The sequence below is a fragment of the Ooceraea biroi genome, chromosome 8 (assembly GCF_003672135.1).
Source record: "Ooceraea biroi isolate clonal line C1 chromosome 8, Obir_v5.4, whole genome shotgun sequence".
Classification (NCBI taxonomy): Eukaryota; Metazoa; Arthropoda; class Insecta; order Hymenoptera; family Formicidae; genus Ooceraea; species Ooceraea biroi.
The window spans coordinates 12,499,759-12,522,042 of NC_039513.1; the positions used below are offsets into that span (position 1 = coordinate 12,499,759).

A 22,284-nucleotide genomic window follows, 5' to 3' on the forward strand; every position below is an offset into this window, starting at 1 on the left:
CTTTTCTCTTGATACTTTAAAACGTTAAATCTGATCAGTTATAAATGTAAATTACTGGTTTTTCAAGTATTACGTGCTGCTTACTTACCTACGAAAATTGTCCTATGTACCGTTACTTGGTGACGTTTTCGTTTTGCCACTTCTCGCGATGGTCTCTGTTACAGATGTTCGGCCGATGGAGCTGCCGATCGCCGCTTCTTCCTCGTGACGGCCGTTGCTGTCGCTGCTCCTCTCAGACACTCCAGCATCCGGCTGCTCCACCAAGGGCATGTCAAGAGAATCCGAGGAAATGCGCCTCGCGCGGCCACCAGATTGCCCAGCAATGTCCGGAGGCGTTTCCTTCGCGTCTTTCATGTTGTTCAACGAGTCGGAGCTCAGGGACGGCAAGTCCAGAGTCGTCTTCATCTCCAGGGAGTCCGAGCTTCGATATAGATGGTACTTCTTCTCGGCATTTTCCTCCATTTCCAGGGAGTCCGTGCTGGTCTCCATGACATTGACATCCTTCTGCACCGCTTCGTTCGCGAGCTCCTCCGTCTCCTCCAGAAGCGTTTCCGGGACCAGTTGAGTAACCACTTTCTCGGCGTCGGTGGCCTCGATCTGCGAGATGTCCTCCGTGGTGTCGTCCTGCCGGTCAAACTTCTCCACGTTGGACTGCGCGATGCGTATTATCTCGTCGATCTCCTTTATCCTCTTCTCGTAGTCGTCCGATCCCGAAGTGCTGGGGTTGATCGAGCCGGCCGCGCTGCTCGTCTCCGGCCTGGTACGCGGCAGGCCCTCCATTTTGTACTTGTTCTCCGGGCTCTCGTGTTCCAGCAGCTCTTCCTCTTCTCGCGCCCGCAGCTCCATCAGATGCGCTTCTCTGCAGGCCTTCTCGAGACCCTCGAAGTCCTTCAGCGAGGACAGCGAGACGTCGTCGCCGTGGCCCGAACGCGTCACGTACCTCCTCGGCAGGCTGCCGTTGCTGCTGGAGTCCTGAGAGCCGCACTGCGCCCGCCGCGAGTTCTCGGACGCCACGGTGCTCTCCAGGTGCTCGAACTCCTGCAGCGACGTCAGCGAGGCAGTCTCGTGATCCGTGGACTTGCTGATGTATCTCTTGCCGAGGACGTCGTAGTCTGGCGTGCTGCCGAAGCTGCCGCGCATGCTGCCCACGCTGCCTATGGACTCCTTGTGGCTGCCCAGACTGCCGAACCTGCTGCTGCCGGCCTCGAAGTCCGTCACCTCCTCCTCCTTGATGTCCTCCAGCGGCGCGCGGTCGTACTCGATGTCGTAGACGCCGCGCGCGTCCGCGTGGAACTGCATCTCGACCCACTTCTTGCCCTCGTACTGCTCCTCGTCAGAGTACGACTGCGAGTCGTTGGACGCCTGCGGTGGACTCTCCTCGGTCTCGAAGTCGAACAGGTCGGTGTTGCGCGTCTGGCTCGTCGATACCTGAGCGTCCTCCTTCTTCTCCGTGATCAGGTTCTCCAGGTCGCGGTCAAATTGCTTGCTACTTGCCTGCGGCATCGAACTGATTCGAATGCTCTTGCCCTCAGAATCGAACTCTTCCGCCTCCCGGCCGACCTCCTCGATCACCACGAAGTCGTCGATGATGTCGGGCTTGTCCACGAGCTCAAACGAGTCGCTGTCGGGCGAGTGGCGGTCGGACTTGTCCTTTTCCGTGTCCTTTTCGATCACCGTGTCGAACGACACGCCGGACGCTGATGATAAGGACATGCTGGCCTGTTGCAGCATCGAGTGGACGGATGACGCGCCTGGCTCGAGACCCTCGCTAACTTCAAGGCCTAATTTCTGCTCCACGCTCTCCGTCGTCTCCACGTCCTTTTCGGTATCCTTCTCTGTTTCCAGACCACCCGTCTCTTCTAGTTCGGGTTCCTCGCTGTCGCTGGGTCCGGTGACTCGCGTCGAGATCACCTGCGTGCGAACACTCTGGACTCCATCCTCGGACGCTCGCGACGTCATTATGTCTACCGACTTAACGTCACCAGGCGCGTAAGCAGAAGTGGCCATATCCTTGGCCTGATCCTCCTCTATCAATACTTCATCCATAGACTCCGTTTCCAGACTGACGCTGTCGTCCAGGATCTGCTGGAAGATCATCTCGGACGAACGCTTCATGCGGCACGGTATGTGACTGTCGATCTTGTCTACCGACTCGTCCATCGGTATCTCTTCGCTGCCGGAGGAGTCTGACCCCTCACCTAGCTCCTGTTCCGCGTCCAACGCGCTCTCCAGGTTCTCATCTATCTCGTCCTTATCGTCGTCCGCTTCCTCGGAGGGCACCAGCGTCTCCGACAGCTCACTGGTGCTGTCGATGCTGCCCAGATGGCCCGAGCTAAGAGAATTCAAGGATTTCATAGACTCGCGCGAGCTCAGGGTGCTCGCTGCAGTCTGGTACTCCTGCGACGTTGGCAGCGTCTTCGAACCCTCGTGCTCCATCGCCGTCTCGTACTCCGAGACGGTTCCAGATTGCACGCCACCCGCGGCGGACTGCATCGCCTCGACATCCGACGAGCTGGGTCTACTACTCCCGCTAATCTCGTAGTCGCAAGACTGATAGTTGCTGCTTTCGCCGGAACTCGAGCCAAGGTCGGGCTCACTCTCGGAGCTCTTCACCTTCTTCGATATCCTGGCCGGCTTGTGACGTCTTCTGGGTGCTGGCTGTGGCGGCGCCAACGAGTAACTGTCGTCCCTGTTATCAAGGTCCGAGCCGATATCCGACGATCTGCTGATGGGTAGCGGACTGGGACGACCCTCCTCTTCGTCCTCCCTCTCTTCGACGGTTATTATTGTTGGTTCCTCTTCGTACTTTTCGACGTCAATTTCAGGTGTAATTTCTACTACTGGCTTGTCTTCGACAGCAGTCGCTTCGCTTTGTTTGTCGCCGACGCTGTCTTTCCTCTCCTTCTGCTGCTCTTCGAGATCTCGAGTTCGCGTGTCCGGCGACTCGATCCGAGGGGTAGCTTCGGTATCAGCTTCCGGTTCAACCTCCACAGGAACCTGCTCGATGGACGGTGGTCTGTACAAAAACGGCAAATCGTTCGGAATGGATTCCGGCTGGAGCTTGAACTGGAACTCCGAGGGCGAGTCTTTGATCTGGATCACAGTCTGGCTGTTCTCACTCAGTTCCTCTATCAGATCCTGCTTGGCCGCTTCTAAGGATTCCTTCACCTCGGCAATCTCTTTCTTCACTACTTGATCCAGCACCGTGATCGCGTATTTCGCAGTCAGAACGCCCTCGAGTTCGTCCTTTTTTATTTTCAAGGCACAAGTGTCGGAAGGAGCCGCCGTTGACTTGCTCGGTCGGTCGTGCTTCTCAGTAGTCTTTTCCATGTGTCGTTTGTAGTCCTCGCTGGGAGGCTTGATCTTTGCCAGGTAAGTCTCCGTCCATTCCTTCAACACGTCATCGACTCTCGCACACTTTGGTAGTTCTTCTTTCGTGGAATCTTTCTGAGCTTCCGTAGCTTCTTTCATTTTCTCTTTCACAATTTCCGGCTTATCTTTTGTCTTATCTGTAAATTCAAATTCTTCTTTCTGCAATTTTGCAATATCTTCTTCCTTTTCTTCTTCTACCTTCGTCGTGGATACTTTGCCGATATCAGCAATTTCCGCAATCTCAGTCCAGTCTTTCGCTTCTTCCTCTACGGGTATCACAGCTTCCGTCACAGCTTCCGTAATACTCGTTTCCAGATCAAAATGCTCGCGGGACATACGCGGCGATCGTATACTGACCGCGTAGTCGTCTGTGGGTGTCTTGGCGTCAAACTCCCGTTGCAGGGTATCGACCAGTTCCTGGCAGGTGATGTCCAACTTATCCTCTATCAGCTCGCTGTCAAGATCCAGCTCGGTGGGTGGTTCGACCACCGGGGTTACGGTAAACTTCGTGATCCTGGGCGCGGCGGTTGCGACGGATTCCTTCACTGACTCGATCACGCTGATCTCTTCCGAGGACTTGGTCGCGGATTCTTGCTCCAGATCCACAGATTCGTCCTGGGAGGAAGTACGTGCGCGTTGTTTCGACAACTCGTACTCCTCCAGCTCCTGACTGAACACCTGAGAGGGCTGCAGCATCTCCGAGATCTCGATCTTCTCGTCACCGATCATCCAGTTCACCGGCTTGATCTCCAGATCGCGCACGTACTTCGTCCTTGGCGAGACTAACGGCGGACTCTCGATCTCGAAACTGTCCGGCCTCCGTTTGTCCCCATCGTCGTGCGGTTCCCTATCCGACGGAAGAGTCGTGGGAGGCGTGTGTTCGTAGACCAGAGAGTCCGCGTTTACGTCCTCGGATACCGTACTGGGGCTGATGGTCACGTCTCTCTCCTGCGCGATTTGGTCCAACGAGTCTACGGCCACGCTCTCGTGCAAGGATGCTACATCCTTGCTGGTCGGCTCGGACACCCTGTACTCGTCCAGTTCCAAGGAAGGCACATCGACCGAGTCTTGACGACTGTCCGCTCCTGGCTCCAGGATCTCCAACACTCTGGCGCCCGAGATCTCCGACATCAACTTATCTTTCGACAAACTCGTGCTGCTGTACATGTCTCGCTGAAGCGCCTCGACGTGACTGCTCGACCTGTCCGAGCGGAATTTGTCGGATATGTCCTCCAGTTCTCCAGTATCGACGTCGATCGTCTCCTCCAGGTCAATCTGTTCGGATATACTACTTGGACTGATTGTGATGTCTCTGTCTTGAAGTCTAACGTGCGAGGACGACTGTAGACTTTCCTCTCGTTCGTGGGATGACTCCTCGTCCTTTGTTATGTCCTCGCTGATACTTATGCTGTCCCGAGTGGATCCTTTCTCAAAGGATTCCTCTTGCATGAACGTTTTCAGCGGTTTACTTTCCAGCTGCTCCTCCGAGGATTTTTTTATCATGCTCTCAAACTTCCTCGTCAAGTCGTCGGCCAGTCTCTCGTGATCGGTGTCGCTGCTCTCGGAAATCACTTGATCTAGATACTCCTTGCTCAACTTGAGACCCGACGTCGACGATCTCCTCTCGATCTCGCTTTCGATTGATTGTATCAGATCCTCCGCTACGTTTCGCGCTTCGATCTCTTTGGCGGCCAGTTGCTGTCTTTCTTCCAAGGATTTCGGAGCTTTCGCGCTCGACGGTCGTTCGTCTTTTTCAGGTTTCTCGCTTATATCCGCCTTGCGTTGCTCCTTTTGACTGGGTATGAAGTGTTCCATTTTGAAGCTCTCCTTGCTCTCTTTGTAAGACTGTCCCTGTGCAACCATTTCAATCTTGCCCAGATCCGTCTCTTCGGGAGCCGCTTTTGATTCCTTGATGTCCTCCACCTTCTTCCTGTCGTCCCTTTTTATCCTGATTGCCACATCCACGTCGCTCTCTCGAACTCTTCTGGTTCCGGATTCCTCTGTCGCGGTTCCCTCTTTGTCCTCGAGCAATTTGAACAATTCTTCTTTTTTACTCTCTGCTCTGGACTTGGAAGCACTAGCGTCTATCACTTCCTTGCCCTCCGTCGACGTCATCGACATCTTTTGCACGGCAGTCTTGTCCACCTCCTCGCTTTTGCTTCTCTTCTCCTCGACCGTCTCCGCCGGTGATTCCTTCGTCAGCTTCGATTCCGACGACTTCTTCCGCTCCACCCTTTCCTTCTCCTCGTGAGTTATAAACTTATCCGCGCCGGTGGAGATCTCCGATGACATCACCTCCTTCTTCTCTACTTTACTGGTAGCCTTCGTGTCGACCTTCGAAGTGACCGTAGCGAAATCCTTGTCCTTCATCGCGCTCATATCCTCGAACATTTTGAATGCATCCTGCGCGCCGGCGAACGTCTTGGAGAACGTTTGCGTCTTGCTTTTCGTGGTAGAGCGTGCCTCGTGTCGCGATGTCACTTCCTCGCTGGATTTTTTCTCAGTGACCGTGATGGTCTCATCCTTCTTTCCTGGCAAATCCTTCTTGGCATCCTTTTCCTTTATCGCCGTTCCCTCCATGACGCGTTTCGGTATGCGTGATTCGAATTCCTTCTTCTTGCTGAACGGTGAGGCTACTTCTCTTCTCTCTGCCATCGGGCTCTTTATCGGCTTTTCATCAAATCTGTCTGGTGATGATCTGGCTTTAGTTTCTTTCTGGCTTTTATCCTTCTCGGCCATCGCCGCGGAAATTGGAATGCGAGATTCCTTTTTCATCTGCTTGACTTCCGTGTCCATAGCTTTCTTCGCGACCATCTCCTCCACTTTCTGAAGCAATCCGGATGTGCCTTCCTCGATAGATAACACATCCTTCAATTCTTTTTCCTTTTCTTTAATCTTGCTCTTTTCTTTTGTTACTTCGTCGATGGTTTGCTTCTCTCCTTCAAGGAATTGCTCGATTTTCTTCTTGATGCCTGAAGAGATCGATTCGGTCTTGATCTCCGTTCGTAGCTTCTCAACGTCGTCTTGCATCTTGGTGTCCAGTAAACCTTTCTTGAATACCTTCGTTTCTACGCTTGCTTCCGGTACTTGTGTAACCGATTGACCGTTCGCGCCTTCAATCTGATCTATCTTCCTTCCTGCTTTCTCCTTGCTCGATGTTTCCGGTTTTGGCTCCGCAATTTCGTCCTTAATTTTTCCCTCAATCTTTTTCTTCATATCTTCTTCGACTTCATGTTTCGTTACGATCTGTTCAGGATATGTATCCATTCTCTTTGAAATTGTCTCTTCCATTTTCGCGTACCTCACATGCGCCTCTTCGACGAATTCTCTCTCCTTATTCAGCAGCTCCTTACAAATCTTCGTCATTGGCTGAGCTACTATCTTCTGAACTTCCTCCCGCACGCCTTTGCCCTCATCTGTATCCTTTTTATCATCCTTCGGTTCCTTCCACCTGTCCTCCGTCCATTTGGCACCCTCCGTGGCTCTCAACGTCTTCTCTATCGCCCTCGACTCCGCCACGTGTTTCTCTTCAATGTCGATCTTCTCTTTAATCGTCTCCGCGTCCTTTTCCGCACGAGCCTTGTGATCATCGATCGACTTGCCCCTGAAGAGTGGCCGGTCCTTCTCGGATTTGGCAGATTCCTGCTGCTGCGGTCTCGGCGTGCCCTTTGCCATCTCCTTCTGTATCTGCTCCTCGAAGTAGTGCGCCTTCTCCGCCACCGAGCACTCCGAGATATCCGGCACGTTTATGTCCTCGAACGTCTCCGACCTCATGACCTCCGAGATGCCCTCCGTGGTGCCGTCGCCCTCCTCGGACACGACGTTCGGCGGACACGACTCGCTGTCGCTCTCGTTGATGGTCAGCTGGGAGGCCCTCGAGACCTCGGACTCGGAACGCTGGTAGCTCTCGCGTTTCCTTGAGATGTCCTCCCAGAATTTGCGCTTCTCCGAGTACGTCTGCCTCTCGAACTCGGGCGACAGATCCGGCTCCGGCTGACTACCGGAGCCTACTTTATTGGGATAACTAGCATCTACGGATTCTAGGGGACAAGCCGCTTTTTGTGCAAGGGATTCGTGGATAGCGGCATCTAGAACAACCAAGAATTATGCTCACATTACTTTTTATTAAGCAAGTCGTTATAATAGCTGGGAGATACATTGTGTCTCTTTCTCATTACATTCGCTCTTTCTCTCTTTTGTCTTTCTCTCTCTTTTATTCGTAGTGAGATCTGGCGATCGCGAGAGCTCCCGTTAGAAACTTTTTATTCTCTTTATGTTTTCTTATATTTATAACTTTTCGTTTTCTACAATCACGACACAGATACAGGATGTACTCTGAAGCCGAAATTCAAGCCGCAAAATACGAAACAATGTTAGTCCACTGATCGCAGTCTTATGTATATACTTGCATACAGATAACATATTTTTACGGATGGACGTAATCTTGTTAATTTACTTTTTCTAAGTGAAACGTGAACCATAGTAATTTACGTGATACTAAAAAGTGGACTAGTTTTGTTTGATATCCGACAGCTTAAACTGTTGTAAAGTACAGATTAATTTTAACGTAGCATGTAACATCAACGACTACTTTTAATCGTATCTTTGGTATATGTATATAAGAGAATGAGGATAATTATGGATTATACGCGTTCACATAAGTTTAGTCATATTTGTTGTAACTGTATCCACGGAAAATGTAACTCGCAATTACAAAGTAAATCTTTCCATCGTTCTTATTGCACATACAACGACTTTTGATTCTAACGACAGTATTATTATTATTATTATTATTATTATTATTAGCAAGAGAATAAAACATTCAAGTTACTGTATTAAATATCTATGTATCGTATTTATACGTATATTATATCATATAATTATAATGTAATTATATGTATGTTATGTATTGTATATATTATGTATGTATTTTCGTTTATATATCTCAGAAAATTTCTCTAGACTGCGGAGACATACTCTTTTGCATTAATATCCCATACGGTTGTCTATGATAATGTTGAGGACGGCAGTTCGGTCTGCAAGTATAACAAGTACACAAATATTGCGTTATTATCATAACGTTATAATCGATTTTAGAATATAATAATTAATTTGTCGGTAATCGTTTCACAACCCGAATTGCATCGTCATTGGATTACTTGTAAATGGAGGAACGGCATTCAACATTTATATCGTGATTGTTGTAAACGGATTTCTTCGGACAATTAACTATCTCGATTAATCATTCAGCAATGATCATTTTTGAAAACTTAATTCGTAATCGACAAAATTTCGTCTTGCCAGCATTCCCGCCCTGCCGAGAATCTTTTCAATTTTAGGCACGGTGCAAAAAGGAAAACGAAAGAGTCTACGACAACCAACACACAAATATTTTCTGATTTCTCTTTGACTTTCTGAAACAAATATCCGTTGCAAAAAATAAGTGAGTCACTTTTCAGATAATTTCTGTGAAAAGAAAGCTCGAAAGAAAAATTGGAGATAAATAAAATAATAATCGTAAAACAGCGGTTTAGTGGTTTGACAATATACAAGTTTCTAGGAACAATTTGTCACATTGCTGATTCCTCAATGCAGAGAATCAGTTCAATTTGTCTTTCAAAATTCCATTTCATAGACCTTGCTTAATATCTAACTCATCATAACTTTCATCATCTCCGAAAACTCCAATAGTCGCACTACGTTGTCCGAGGTCAACAAGATTTCCGAATTGTACTTAACTTTCAGGTAAGACTTCCTAATGAAATCAGGGCATCTCGCATCATTATCGGATTATTATGCAATCTATATCTCTCTCGTTGCAGCAGATCCCATTAGACATCTTCAACGACTTTATCCGATTGCGTCGATCAATAGATCTTTATTTTCATTAATATCTCATTAACAACGATACTCCGTCGATTCTAATACGCTATTTCCCACATTATCGAAAAAATCATAGAAACAGAAAATCCTTCTGGAACTCCCAAAGTCTTATCTGCTGCGAACAACTTTTCCTTTCGACAATTTTATTCATGTTCCACTTTCTCCATCACTATTTTATCAAATTTTAATCTACATCCTCGATGTCGGTATGGCAATCGCTGATAGCCTCCTCGACGGTGTTCGGCACGTGCAGCGTGTTCTCCATTTTATTGGTCATGACGATCTGCGAGCCGACCATAAGATCGATCTCGTCATACATGCGACAGTAGAGAGAGGCGGCCTCGTCCAGCTTCGTCTCGTCCTCGGACGCTTCCATGTCCTCGCTGTCGGTGTCTGGCATGTCCAGCGTGTCCTCAGCATTCCCTCTGTCGATTGAGATCTGCTCATGCGACAGTCGGTTCCGCACTTCCACAGAAAACGGTCCATCGCCCTCCTTCGTGGTGATTGTCTCGCCGTAAAGATCCATCAGGATGTCCGACCTCGGCGTGACGTAGATCGTCTCTTGAATGTCCTCATCACCCTCCAGGTCCTCCAGATCCGTCTCCTCTTGGTAACCGTTGTCGGCGACCTTTAGGTTGATCTCGGTATCCTTCTCCTCGATCTCCGGGTCGCTGTAGATCTCATCGACGTCGGTGAGCGCTTCCGCGATGCTGCTGCGCCTCGAATGCGACCTGGCCTCGCCATCGGCTATCAGGTAGTCCAAGTTGTTCTTAATGAGCCTCGTCTCGGGATCGTCATCCTCCGTGACGGTCACGGAGATCAGCGGACTGCCTTGGCTGTTCATGGCTTGCATGACGGAGTTCAGTCTGTCGATCTTGCTCGTGATCACCGTCAGCTCGCCCTCGGAATCCGTGTCGGAGAAGTGAAGCGACGCGTTGCTCATCATCGCGTTCAAGCGTCTCCTAGACCTGGATTTGCGCTTCACCTTCGCCCCGGTGGAGCACTCTTTGCTGTTCATCGCCGAACTGTCCTGCTTCATTGCGTGAGCGTCGACTTTCGTCGTCATGTCCGCTCGATTATCTCGTTTTTATTTGTTCTATACGTGCTTAAGCGTGCCGATCGTAAGTACAAACTACTAACGAACTTAAAAACACCTGAAACTGAAAATCGTAAGCAAGGAGAAATTAAAGCATAACGCAAACCAAACACTTAAAGAAATTATTCGAAATCGATGAAGGAAAGTGTTCCCTGCAACAAGGAAACACGCTCGCTAATTTGCAAGATTTATCTTTAGGCCCTTGTAAATTTAACGTTTAAAATAGATCTTATAAATCGCGAGCTGCCTCGCTCTTGCGTGGAACTCCTCAATTTTTAATCGAATCAACGAAAAATAAAGAAGGCTGGAGGAACTGAACGACGAGTAGCAAACAGAAAAGCAAACAGAAAAGACTCACGTCCTGATAATTGTGTGTGGTGGTTCGAAAGGGGGACAGATATTTGCACCTTTCTCTTCGTCGGCACAGATTGAACTAAAGAAGTCAGCCGCCGGCGCACTTTCGTGCGTTTGTTGATGCCGTTACGTCTAATTAAATTAAGGAAGCCTCACCCGCGCGGCTCCCTTAAGCCGTAAGCCGATTGTCTTTTTCCCCTTAAATGAAAATAGAATGACAATCGAATTTCTTCGTCTTTCAAGTCGAAGCGATACTCGGCAGGTATTTTTCCTTCGACCTTGCAGGTCGAGGTGGTTTCTTTTGCCCGTCTTGCACTTGCTCGCGAACGACCTACGTCGCCAGATCTTTTTCCGAGATCATTTTCGCACCATTTGCTTCCGTGGATCCGACATCCTAGTACCCCTCCCGTAATGAGATTCTCATCGGCGATATTAACATTTCGTTAACGCACGTTCTCTTTTTGCACCTTGCGTTATTGCTAACGTATTAAGCGAAATTTTGAAGTCGGGAAGTCGTTATTTCGAATTATTCAACGTGCGATTTCAATTTTTCCGAGGTATTTGCTAATGTCTACGTATTTTGTGAGAGAAATCTATGCTATCTTTTCTTATTTTCTATGTGTCTATATGATATATTGTACCTGTTTGTTCCTTCTGTAACGTGTCGGTTATGAATTTCTTTTCCGGCGAGGTCTCCTTAGGCTTGTCAGTTTTCTCCATCCGTTCCGTTTTGTACTTTGTTTTGTAGCTATCTAGTTTTTGATTTATGATATTAGAGTCCTCGTAACCTGTGGCGAAAAAGCAAAAGATTATAGACAATGATGTAAGACATCATTTTTCAAAGTCCTATTTTTAATTCATCATTTTCTCGATAAATATTTATTACATTAATTTATCAAACAAATTCAAATCTCAAATATGCTTTATAATACCTTCGTATAAGCTTTCATATGTTAAAACTCGTATTATTATTTACAATTTAGTTCATCACAGTTTATAATTTGGGGAAAATAAGCAATGCTTAAGATGCTTCCCATTCTTCTTTTTGCATTAGAATATTTATTGCACATACCTTTCAACTTCTTCTGCAACTCGTATTTAATTATATTCTCAGGAAGGACGATATTTAACACGCAAATAGGCTGCTGCGGTGGTTCGCCTTTAGCAACTTTCGGTTCTCGCATAAACAACATCCTAGCTACCGGGTCCAACTGCGGATCCTTCACTTTTACATGGAACGACAATCGATTTTGTCGGAAAGCCTTGAAAGTGAATTTCAACTGCACTCCGGACTTTGTTACCGGTACCAGATTCCCAGTAAATTCAATGTAAAGATCTTTCCCATCGAGCGCCTATAAAACATTAATTCAGGTCGTATGCCGATATACTGTATCGGCGATTTTGCAAACAGTAATTTCACAACAAGAAGAAAAATATAAAGAAATATTTTTACAACAAAGAATGCATATTACTCGCACAACCATGAGAAATCTTAATCCAAAAACGCTATTAAAAAATTTTGCTTTATGTAAAAAGGTGTATATAAAATTCTGCAAATAGCAGAATAAAAATGTAAAAGTAATATCATATTTGAATCGAAAATTATTTCTTGCGGAGAATTTTGCATCCGAGTTCAATTATTACGCTATACCTCGACGTCGCGACTTTTAACGATCTCCGTGAATTCCTCTTGCCTTTCCAGGGTATGCATGCCCTCCTTGCCGTCAGTCATGCACAATATTCTCAGTGTGGCTTCCAGAATGTCCATTCTTTTCGAGTAAATTATGAAGCTATACAGAGAAAAGCTTTCTTGTTCAATTTGTTTCGCGGATACTGGATGGCTGCTGCTTTAAATCGCAGAAAAGTCGCTCACTTTGTTATATACGGCACGTGTAGGGATTCCTCATACAATTCCGTTGCCATTTTCGGGACCGCGCCGATGTTCCTGCAGTCCATCAGCCAGAATCTCGCCGAAACGGTGGTGGTGAACGACACCCTGTCGTTCATGAAAGTTAACGGCGTCGATCCGGTAACGTCTTCCCACTGCGACTCGTTGGTTCCGCCTAAAGTAAATGATTTTTATTATCCCAATCAGATGTCAAAAAGACAACTCAAGAATCTTCTTAATCAAAGGATTCTAAATTCACAATTTTTAATATCTTTTATCCTAAAATATAATCTAAAATTAAAATATAATATAAAATTCTCTTGCAATATATAATTAGTATAATAAGTTCCAGTTTTAAAATTCTAAATGCACAGGTACCGGCGATGCTGCACAAGAGACGCAACGTCGGCGTCTCTCCCCCGTATTGATTGATCATCCCCTTGTTCGCGGCTTGCGGCACGGGGATCGTCAGAGTTATCGGCTTGTGGAACTTTCTTCTTCTGGGCTCGATGGTGATCACCGGTGAGACGGCTACGCAATTTCCGAGCAACTTGGCCGTCAGCTCAGCGGGAATAACGTGTGCCTAATGAACACGCGAATGTTTTATTCGTCATCTTCTTATTGCTGTAATTACACGATTAAAGCTTTGCTCACCTGCAAACCGACTTTGATCTTCTTCGTCAACGCACCCGCCGGGAAAACGGCCTGCACGTGGCTCGCCACGCTGGATATCAAAATGCCACCCTCGGCGCCGATAACGTGAACCTCCTGCTTGATCCTGGTCACGATAGCGAAATACTGCGGGAAATCCGTGGTGATGATGCGAGTGATTCTGCCGGAATGCCCGGCGTTCATCTGAGGATCTAAGAGCAGCGACAATTATCGTAAATTATATTGTGCTATACCTTTTATGCTATACTTAATTATTTAATAAATATTAAATAGTTATTTAATTAATTTCTATTTAATTGATCAAAGACGTACCGTAAGGCGTGTTGAAAAGAGTGTCGTCGTTGTCCGCGGAATTGTCGTGTTCCTTCCACGTTTCTCCGTTTTCGCTTCTGAGGATGATGATCTCTCGTTCCTTCCCGCGAACGGACGCAAAGTGCGGTATGTCGATTAACACGGGTCTGAAATCGATTTGTTTTCTATGTTAATTGATTCATTATGATACATCTAGTGTTTCGCACATACATGTGATAAATTATCAGAAACATCTGTTTTATTTAATTTGATATCAGAATCGCCGTGCATTACCCTAAAAATCTCGCTCCCACCGGGCCCATCTCGATGATTCGCGTTGCGAAAGCCTCTCCCTCCATCAAAGGGGGTGGATTCGCCACTTTGCTCGATTTCACCAGTCGGCATGTTACGCGAATCGGCATCGTTGCTCTGCGGGGTGGCACGATAATACGCACGCCGCTGTGTCTGCATCCCTTCATCGCCCCGCCACGCGCATCCACCAGGAAACTGATTAAAAATCTGCAAATCCGGATTTTTGTAACTCTTCGCATATATTCGCCTTTTTTTATACTTTACGATAATTTATACTTACGATCTGAAGTGCAGCTTCCTGTAAAAGAAAAGTTTTAAATATTAAATTTGCATGTAAGTCTCTTTAAATATACATTTTTTAATAATTACTATTTTATGCAACAGGAATTAATAAAGACTTACCCTAGGTTGATCCCATCGGAGCTGTCGAAATTTTCGGCTAAACAGTAATTATTGCTTTGTGTGAATTCTTCCTCTTCTTTAGCTAAAACGGAAATAACATTTCAGGCTTTTCAAACTGAACGCGTGGACTCTATATATTCTTTTCTTCATATTTTTTACCTTGTCTGTGCACAGGATCATCCCTGGTAACGTCGATGGGCAATGAATCATCCCTCAGATTCTTCATCAGATCTACCGTGAGATACCGATAAGGCTGTTCGCCCATTAACGTGTCAGAAACTGAAAAAGAGAATTTTTCAGCAAAGAACTTAAGGGGGGAGCCTGCTTTAGAACGCTGAAAATAAGGTATATTTTACGAATTGTTTTTGGAGAAACTATACAGCGGATCATTATAAAACTTTTATGCATTTATTGGTACATGTTTAAAGATAAAAAAATTATTTTTTGATTTGAATATATCGCTTGTAGAGGTCGTCCTGGAGGCATCTTAGTGCAGCCGCGTCGCCGGTATTGCAAATTGGTGAGCATTCTCCTGCCTCCAAATTTCGTCTAAACTGAAAAATTGAAATATCTTCTCGTTATTTATGAATTCCCATCGTCGATGAACCAAAGAGAGAAGAAAAAAGTTGAAAAGTGCCAAAATGGTGGAGCTTAGAACACAAAAGTACGATTTTTAGGTAAAGTTTTTGAACTTTTTCATGCAAAAATAATTGTTTAACTTAATGTTTTTATGAATATTAAAGGTTCATCGACGATGGGAATTCATAAATAACGAGAAAATATTTCAATTTTTCAATTTGGATGAAATTTGGAGGCAGGAGAATGCTCACCAATTTACAATGCCGGCTGCACTAAGATGCCTCCAGGACCGACCTCTACAGGCGATATATTCAAATAAAAAAATAATTTTTTTATCTTTAAACATGTACTAATAAATGCATCAAAGTTTTATAATGATCCGCTGTATAGTTTCTCCAAAAACAATTCGTAAAATTATACCTTATTTTCAACGTTCTAAAGCAGGCTCCCCCCTTAATCACGTATCGCGTTTGTTGCGCGTGTCACGTACCTCCCTCGTCGTCGGAATCGGACATGAAGCTGGTTTCTTGCAGGCTCTCGGGAGCAATTACTTTGTACTTCTCCTCCCAGTTTTTGTTGTCTGGAGTCACGCTGTCGTAAGGCAAACCCTTCAGCACTTCCATCACGGAGATGTATCCCAATTTTTGGGCTATGTTCAGCGCCGTCAAGCCGTCCTATCGGCAGATTCCATCAATTTAATGGAACACTCCGTAACACTTGTATCCTCTTGTAATATCGTACTTTTTGATTTATAATATATTTTATATAATAATTTACAATATTTATTAGTTGCTCAGTCACAGCAATTTAATATTATAACGTTAATATTATATAAAAACCATCGTGAAGAATATGTGATTAAATTATATCGAAAGAATCGATTCGCGTACGAGTTATAGCATGATTGTAGGGATATAATAAGGTTTTATTATGACCAGGTGTAGAATACACAGGAACGTAAAAATCTAGCGCGACTCACAACTACTCGGTATAACTCTTGCGACTCACAGGCTTCGACTGCCTTGCTTCGACTGACTCGATCTCCTCGCGTTCCAAAACAATTGCTACTTCTTTTATCGTACACGTGCGTTCACATATGCCGCGCTCGTCTTCACGCGCCGCGACCGCCTCGCTGTGTTTTTTAACTCGTCTCTTTTCGGCACGCCGCCGAAATCGTAAATCAATCATACTTCACATAACACGTGCGCTCTATCGTTCCGATATTCACTCTCTCTTCCTCTTTCCACATCCGCCACTCACATCAAACGCATCCGATACTCACTTATTATTATCTCTTTGTCATCTCACATGAATGAGCATTTTTTATATTAGCATTGTTATAGCATTCCCATACAGCACCGACTAATACAGAAAGCTTTCAGGAAGGTTTTAAAATCATTTCAAAATTTCACATTTCATATGCAACATTTCTGAAAGGATTCCGCAATATGTCATATGAAATGTTGCAACAGAAATGTTTCTAAAACCTACCACATGCAATAAATTTGAAAAAATGTGAATATTGTAAAAAGTAAAATTATATATATGTACCTAGACCAAGTATTCGATCTTTAGTGAAGCTAACCAGTTGACAAAAAAATGCATTATCTTCACGTATCCTTTTTTTCTTTCAAATATAAGTGTTGGTTGAACAGAGAATTATATATCTATATAATTCTTTCCTTTTAATCAACTATTTGGAGGAAGAAAAAGGAAAATATATAATATAAGAATGGCTCTTTGTCAATGTGCCAACAATTCACGCTTTTTAAAGGGAAACTTGGTGAATACTTGGTTTAGCTATGTATGTGTATATCTATATATCTTATATATATAGATATATATGCATATCTATATACATCTTATATACATTATGTATTTTTTTCATTAAGCGTATTTCAGAAATCATATTTATTATATTAATTAGATTGCAAATATTAAATAAAAACGTACAATAAAAGTAATAAATACATTTTATATATAATTTTTATTATAACTTTTTAGTATTTGCAATCTTCTGAATACTCGTATAATAAATTTCAATATAATTTCTGAAGTATTTTCAATTTATTGTAATAAGAGCTTTGTAATTTGTGTGCAACATCATAGGAAGGTTTCAAAATTATTTCAATTAACCTTTAGTAATATATCAAAAAGATTTCAGCTATTTTAATAATCTTTCGGCAATATTTCAGAAAGGTTGTAGATTGATCTATACCTTTTAGCAACCTTTCTATAAGGTTTTGAATGCAAGTGTCGCGGACATTTTGCTATTCCGGAGTTGTCTCATAACTGTTGCAGAAACATTTTGCAATGTTTATGAGATGCTTTCATCTGTCAGATGAAATACTTATGAAATATTTCTGAAATGTTTTCGTGCTGTATGAGTTGTATATATGCTTACGTTAGTACACGCTTTATGCGAAGCGTTGCCCTCCAGCAAAGCGGTGACGATGTGAGCGTGGCCCTGCTGGGCGGCCTGATGAAGCGGGGTGTAGTTCTGATTAGTTCGGACGTCGATATCGGCGTTGTGCTTCAGCAGGAAACGTATCATCGACAGATTCCCGAAGTGTGCGGCCACGTGTATCGGCCGGTAGCCGGTCTCGGTCTGGCTCTCGACATCCGCCCCGTTTTTCACCAGGATCGACGCCACCCTGATGAAATCCTCTTGCGCGCACAGGTGCAACGCCGTGAGCCCGTTCTGAGATCGACGACAGTGACGAGAAAACGATAAATCCGTCAGTTCTCGCGATTCCACGTTGATTCCGCAGAAGAAAAATTGTCGCAACGTTCGATAATAAATAAATAAATAAATAATAAACGACTCCGATTTTAGTTTTAATTATTTTTAGTTACTCTGGTTAGCTGCAGCATTCACACGCGAATGTAATACATGGAATGTTTCAGGGAGAATTGCCTTTTACCTTCGCTTTGTGATTGGGATTGGCGCCGTGCTCGATCAGCAGATTCGTCATGTCGTAGTGGCCCTTTTGCGCGCTCAGGTGCAAAGGGGTGAAACCCGCTTTGGATTCCGCGTTCGCGTTAGCCCCGTTCTCCAGAAGCGTGGAGGCGATGTCCATCTGGCCGCATGGAAAAGCGTCGTTTTAAAGAATAATATGTAGCTCGCGTTAGAGAACAAATCATTTCTCCAAGTTCTTTGACAATTTTTTGCAAGCGTAAATTTACCTGATTTTTGCGCGCAGCAATGTGAAGCGGAGTATGTCCGTTTTGCGACGCGAGATGCGGCGACACTCCCTTCTCTAATAAAAGATTCGCGACGTTAGGGTGGTCGTAGTGGCATGCCAAATGCAAGGGCGTGATATCGTTCTGAAAAGTCCAGCACAAGTTTTACTGCCAGGCGAGAATCATTTACAGAACCCGATCATATAATCTGCGTGTATGTGTGCATGCACGAACCTTTCCTTGGACATCGAGCTTGCTCTCTTTCTGCAGGAGTATATTTGCGACGTTCATATTTCCGTACTTAGCCGCGATATGCAAAGGTGTGAAGCCATTTTTCGTTGCTGCCTTGAGAGAAGCATTGTTCTCCACGAGAATGGCGGCCACCTGCTCGTCAGAAAATATTTGCATTACAAAAACAGTTCTCCGGATGTGTCTTGGAGACTTTCAGCAGCAAGCTTTCCTTTTCATTATTTCAACAGGAAGCTTACAATTGCATTTCAGGTTGCACCTTACCTTGATACTTTTCATCAAAAGTTTATCGTATTTGAAACGACATTAAAAATAAAATTTAAGGTCTGAGGGATGTAATAAGAATGTAATGAACAGATTTACCTTTTGCAATGCGGATGCCCGTTTCTTTTCGAGTTAAAGTATTTGTCAAAGACCAATGCATTCGTGCGTCCGAGCGACATGGTGCGACGACGACAGTGACAGTGAGTTTTGCGACTTGGAATTATCGGAGACACCTCGAGGTTCGTTTAACGATTTTAATTGAATCCGCGTTTGTTAGCGCGCTCTATGAAACTCGTTAGCAATTTATTTTTGCAGTTGCACGGAAATATCAGGGGAAGGTAAAGGCACGCTTGGCTTGACAATCGATATCGCGCCCCGAGAAGAACAGCGATTGCCAAATGTCACGGGATGAAATTATACCCGCCGTCGTGACGGATAAATGAGATCTCGTAAGGGCGCGGGATGTGAAGCACGTGGGAGCCGGGAGGGAGGGCTGAAAAGTGGCTGTAATGAGACGTAAGACGAGCAGAATGAACCTAGAACACAGTGGCAAATCATACATAAAATTAATGTGCGTAAAATGATGCGTAAAAGAATAAGATGAAGAAATAAGGGTGTAACGTAAGGAGTAAACAATGTAACCAAAGAATTTATTACATAACGAGTACATGATAAACGTGCAGATAAACGCAACATAAAATATATAAATCAAACGTAACGACGGGGGTGGTGGTGGTCCCCCGCCAACGGAGGATGTGAGGACACCCGATACGTGCGAGATGAGACCAGCGATGGGGTAACGATGTGCGATGTCTGACAACGACAACGGTTGTCCGTCCTAAATCAGGTATTCGCGCTGCCGGCTCCAAAACAGGTGCACCCTGTTTCGCGAGTCGATGTAATCCGCCAATTGCGCGAACTCTTTGTACATTACCTCCTCTTGGCCCTCCTTGGCCGCGATGTGGAGGGCCGTGTACATATCCTTGGTGGTGGTGTCCACGGCGGCGCCGTGCTGCAGCAGCAACATGACGATGTCGATGTTGCCCAGACGTGACGCGATGTGAAGCGGTGTCTGCTGCTCCTACAAAGTAACGACGAGGAAACGTCAAGTATCACATTCGCCAGGATTTTCTTTGCGAAGCGATCGGGTGAGAGCGTGAAAGCGATCAAACAATCCAGGGAGTCGCCAGCAAGTAACGTTAACTCTTTGAGGCGCAAAAATTAATCGTTTGCATCGTGTGGAATTTTCAAAGAGACCTATTACAGAAATGTTTTATTATTCGATATTGCGTATTATTAATTTTAATATAAATTTTCTTTGCACAACACGCAAGCATGAGTTGTGAATTGGCCTACTACGAGAATACAAATAACAATTAATGGAGATTTGATCAAGTGAGACAATTAATTGGAGCGCAAATTCGCGAGCGGGTGATGTGCCGTGTACCGTGCCTCAAACAGTTAAGCGATCAGTGAGAGATGAAAGCGTGAAGAGTAACGATAGGGTCGCCTTACTTGCAATTGGAAAATCACACACACTTCAGTGGCAAATCGTCCGTAAGAGACGTCAAAGTCGAGTGTCGATATATGAGACTGGTTAATGGCTCATGCTTTTGTATAAAGGGGTGCGTATGAGTGAGAATCATCTGCAATGCTCATGACCCTTTCTAAGATTCTAGTCTGATTCTTTAGGGCAGGCGGTCGCGTCAAGCAAGCGGTATATTCACTGGCTGAAGATCGAGTAAGCGGCAAAAAGAGGGGGCTCGGAATCGGCTCGGAACACTCGGGATGCAACACGCTCTTTTTCGTTTACTTACCCTTGCACGAGCATCGACTTTGGCACCATTTCTTAGCAAAATTCGAATAATGTCTGTTTGATTAGCTCTAGCTGCCAGATGCAGGGGTGTTTCACCCCTGACAGTTGGCACGTCAGGATTGGCTTCATGCTGCAGTAGGAATATCACGATATTCATGCACCCCATAAAACTGGCCACGTGTAATGGAGTCAGTCCGGACTGCAAAACACACGTATTGTTGTCTGTTAATACCTCGACCACGATGCGAATTAGTTGGATCGATTTTTCTTTTCTCCCAGTTTGTCTTTCGTTCTCCCCGCGGTTCTCGGCAGATGAAAACTGACGACGAGCGAAAATGATCGTGACGGCGGAAGATTACGTCGATACCGATTCTGTCAGTTCTATCTCAGTGATGCACGACCCTTTAACCAGTCTTCGAGATCAACCAATCAGTTTCGCTTCAGAGGAATACAAAAGAACAGATAAAGATTTGCTGCCCTCGAATATATACATGATATATACGTTTAAATTGCGATTGGCGTGCGACACCATACACACACAGTTCACATGTGACTTTTTGACTGTGCACTCCACAGGTATACGCCGTCGCGCGGCAAAGAGACGATCATTCCTGTGCAACGTTTGCGATCGACATCGCGATATTCGATCTTGCGATTGTTTTGACAGCTTTACTCGGCCGCGTTGCCGTTGACAACTGTGTGGAGACGTTCGTGATTTACAGCTGCGAGGAGACACTTATGCAAAGATGATCCGATTGCTCGAGAGAGATGCTCAACAGAATGTGCGAAGTATGAAGGTAGACAGACACCGTCTTTTGCACTTACCTCTGTCGTAGACTCGATGGACGCCCCATGCTTCAGCAGCAGTTCCACCACTTTGATGCGGTTCTTCTTGCAGGCGATGTGCAGCGGCGTGAAGCCATTCAGAGCTCGGGCGTTCGGATCGGCCTTTCGATCGAGCAGCAGCTTAGCTACCCTTGCGTGTCCGCAGTGTGCAGCAACGTGGAGCGAGGTCAGATAGTCGGTGGTCACCTCGTCCACCGGGGCTCGATGGTACAGCAACACCCTCGCGGCGTCCACGTGGTCTCCTTGGGATGCCATGTGCAACGGTGCCAGGCCATTCTGCAAAAGGGGTGAATTCGATACTTTATTCAGGATAGAACGTGAAACATAAAATCGCAAGGAAATTATATTGATTTTAGATTAAAGCGAGTCGCAATTCTGAATACAATTCTGATAAAATTCCTACTTTTCCGTTTCCTTCTTTCATAATCTCATTTGAAAAGATTACGCAAGGAGAATTGTATTTGAAGCTTGTACCTTGGTGCGTGCGCTGATCGGCGCTGAATTTTCAAGAAGGGTGCTGACGACTTGCTCGTGCCCCGATCGTGCTGCACAGTGAAGCGGAGTTAAACCGTCTCTGGTCTTAGCGTCGATTTGCGCCGAGTTCTCCAACAGTATCTTTACCATATTATTCTTGCCCCATTTCGCCGCCACGTGCAACGGGCTTATGTTATGCTGAGGAGAGTATCTTACGTTACGCGAGATTCAATGATTCTCTAAATAGCGTATTTTTTAAAATTAAATCAACTGCTTCGGAGACACTTTAAAACTCCAGAAGACAATCGCGCAGAATCGCGATATTTCTTCAGAATATAAAAGAGCTCGAAGTGCTCTCTTGTCTCGTTCGATTATATTCGTCATGTATAAAATATCGCCAGGTGTCCGCCTTACCTTAGCTAAGTAATTCACGTCGGCTCCGCGTTTTATTAATAACCGCGCTACCTCCTCGTTACCAAAGTGGGCGGCGATGTGAAGAGGGGTGAAGCCGCTCTTCGATGTCACGTCGGGTTTATGATCGTTCTGAAACATTCAATCGTTATATATACCGCGACACGTTAAATGCAGCTCCTCGTACATCCA

General features: G+C 45.4%; 2 protein-coding genes across 6 annotated transcripts in view; both read right to left on the bottom strand.

The window, feature by feature from the left end:
* The window catches only part of LOC105276369 (ankyrin-2), a 28,694-nt gene that overhangs the window by 1,053 nt on the left and 5,357 nt on the right, over positions 1-22,284 (bottom strand). For 3 of the 5 annotated variants that reach the window (XM_011333917.2, XM_011333918.3, XM_011333916.3), the window contains exons 6-27: positions 22,096-22,224; positions 21,682-21,879; positions 21,187-21,483; positions 20,363-20,560; positions 19,480-19,626; positions 18,267-18,416; positions 18,036-18,176; positions 17,774-17,929; positions 17,254-17,550; positions 15,340-15,523; positions 14,430-14,549; positions 14,271-14,352; positions 14,149-14,166; positions 13,851-14,075; positions 13,578-13,723; positions 13,248-13,456; positions 12,972-13,176; positions 12,579-12,768; positions 12,357-12,495; positions 11,778-12,057; positions 11,347-11,493; positions 89-7,460 (exon numbers count right to left, since the gene is read on the bottom strand). In XM_011333917.2, coding sequence (XP_011332219.2) covers positions 103-7,460; positions 11,347-11,493; positions 11,778-12,057; positions 12,357-12,495; positions 12,579-12,768; positions 12,972-13,176; positions 13,248-13,456; positions 13,578-13,723; positions 13,851-14,075; positions 14,149-14,166; positions 14,271-14,352; positions 14,430-14,549; positions 15,340-15,523; positions 17,254-17,550; positions 17,774-17,929; positions 18,036-18,176; positions 18,267-18,416; positions 19,480-19,626; positions 20,363-20,560; positions 21,187-21,483; positions 21,682-21,879; positions 22,096-22,224 — 11,016 coding nt within the window. In that variant the 3' untranslated portion in view covers positions 89-102. Of the gene's footprint in view, positions 1-88; positions 7,461-11,346; positions 11,494-11,777; positions 12,058-12,356; positions 12,496-12,578; positions 12,769-12,971; positions 13,177-13,247; positions 13,457-13,577; positions 13,724-13,850; positions 14,076-14,148; positions 14,167-14,270; positions 14,353-14,429; positions 14,550-15,339; positions 15,524-17,253; positions 17,551-17,773; positions 17,930-18,035; positions 18,177-18,266; positions 18,417-18,644; positions 19,358-19,479; positions 19,627-20,362; positions 20,561-21,186; positions 21,484-21,681; positions 21,880-22,095; positions 22,225-22,284 lie in introns of those variants that run through there. The other 2 variants (XM_011333921.3, XM_011333922.3) reach the window with 2 other exon arrangements.
* On the bottom strand, positions 9,226-10,876 carry LOC113562352. The gene has a single exon (XM_026971669.1). The coding sequence runs from the start codon at positions 10,319-10,321 to the stop codon at positions 9,440-9,442; it is 882 nt and encodes a 293-aa protein (XP_026827470.1). The 5' UTR covers positions 10,322-10,876; the 3' UTR covers positions 9,226-9,439.

Bases quoted from the DNA above. Each gene is read 5' to 3' on its own strand.
- LOC113562352 (XM_026971669.1), bottom strand. From the start codon at position 10,321: ATGACGACGAAAGTCGACGCTCACGCAATGAAGCAGGACAGTTCGGCG.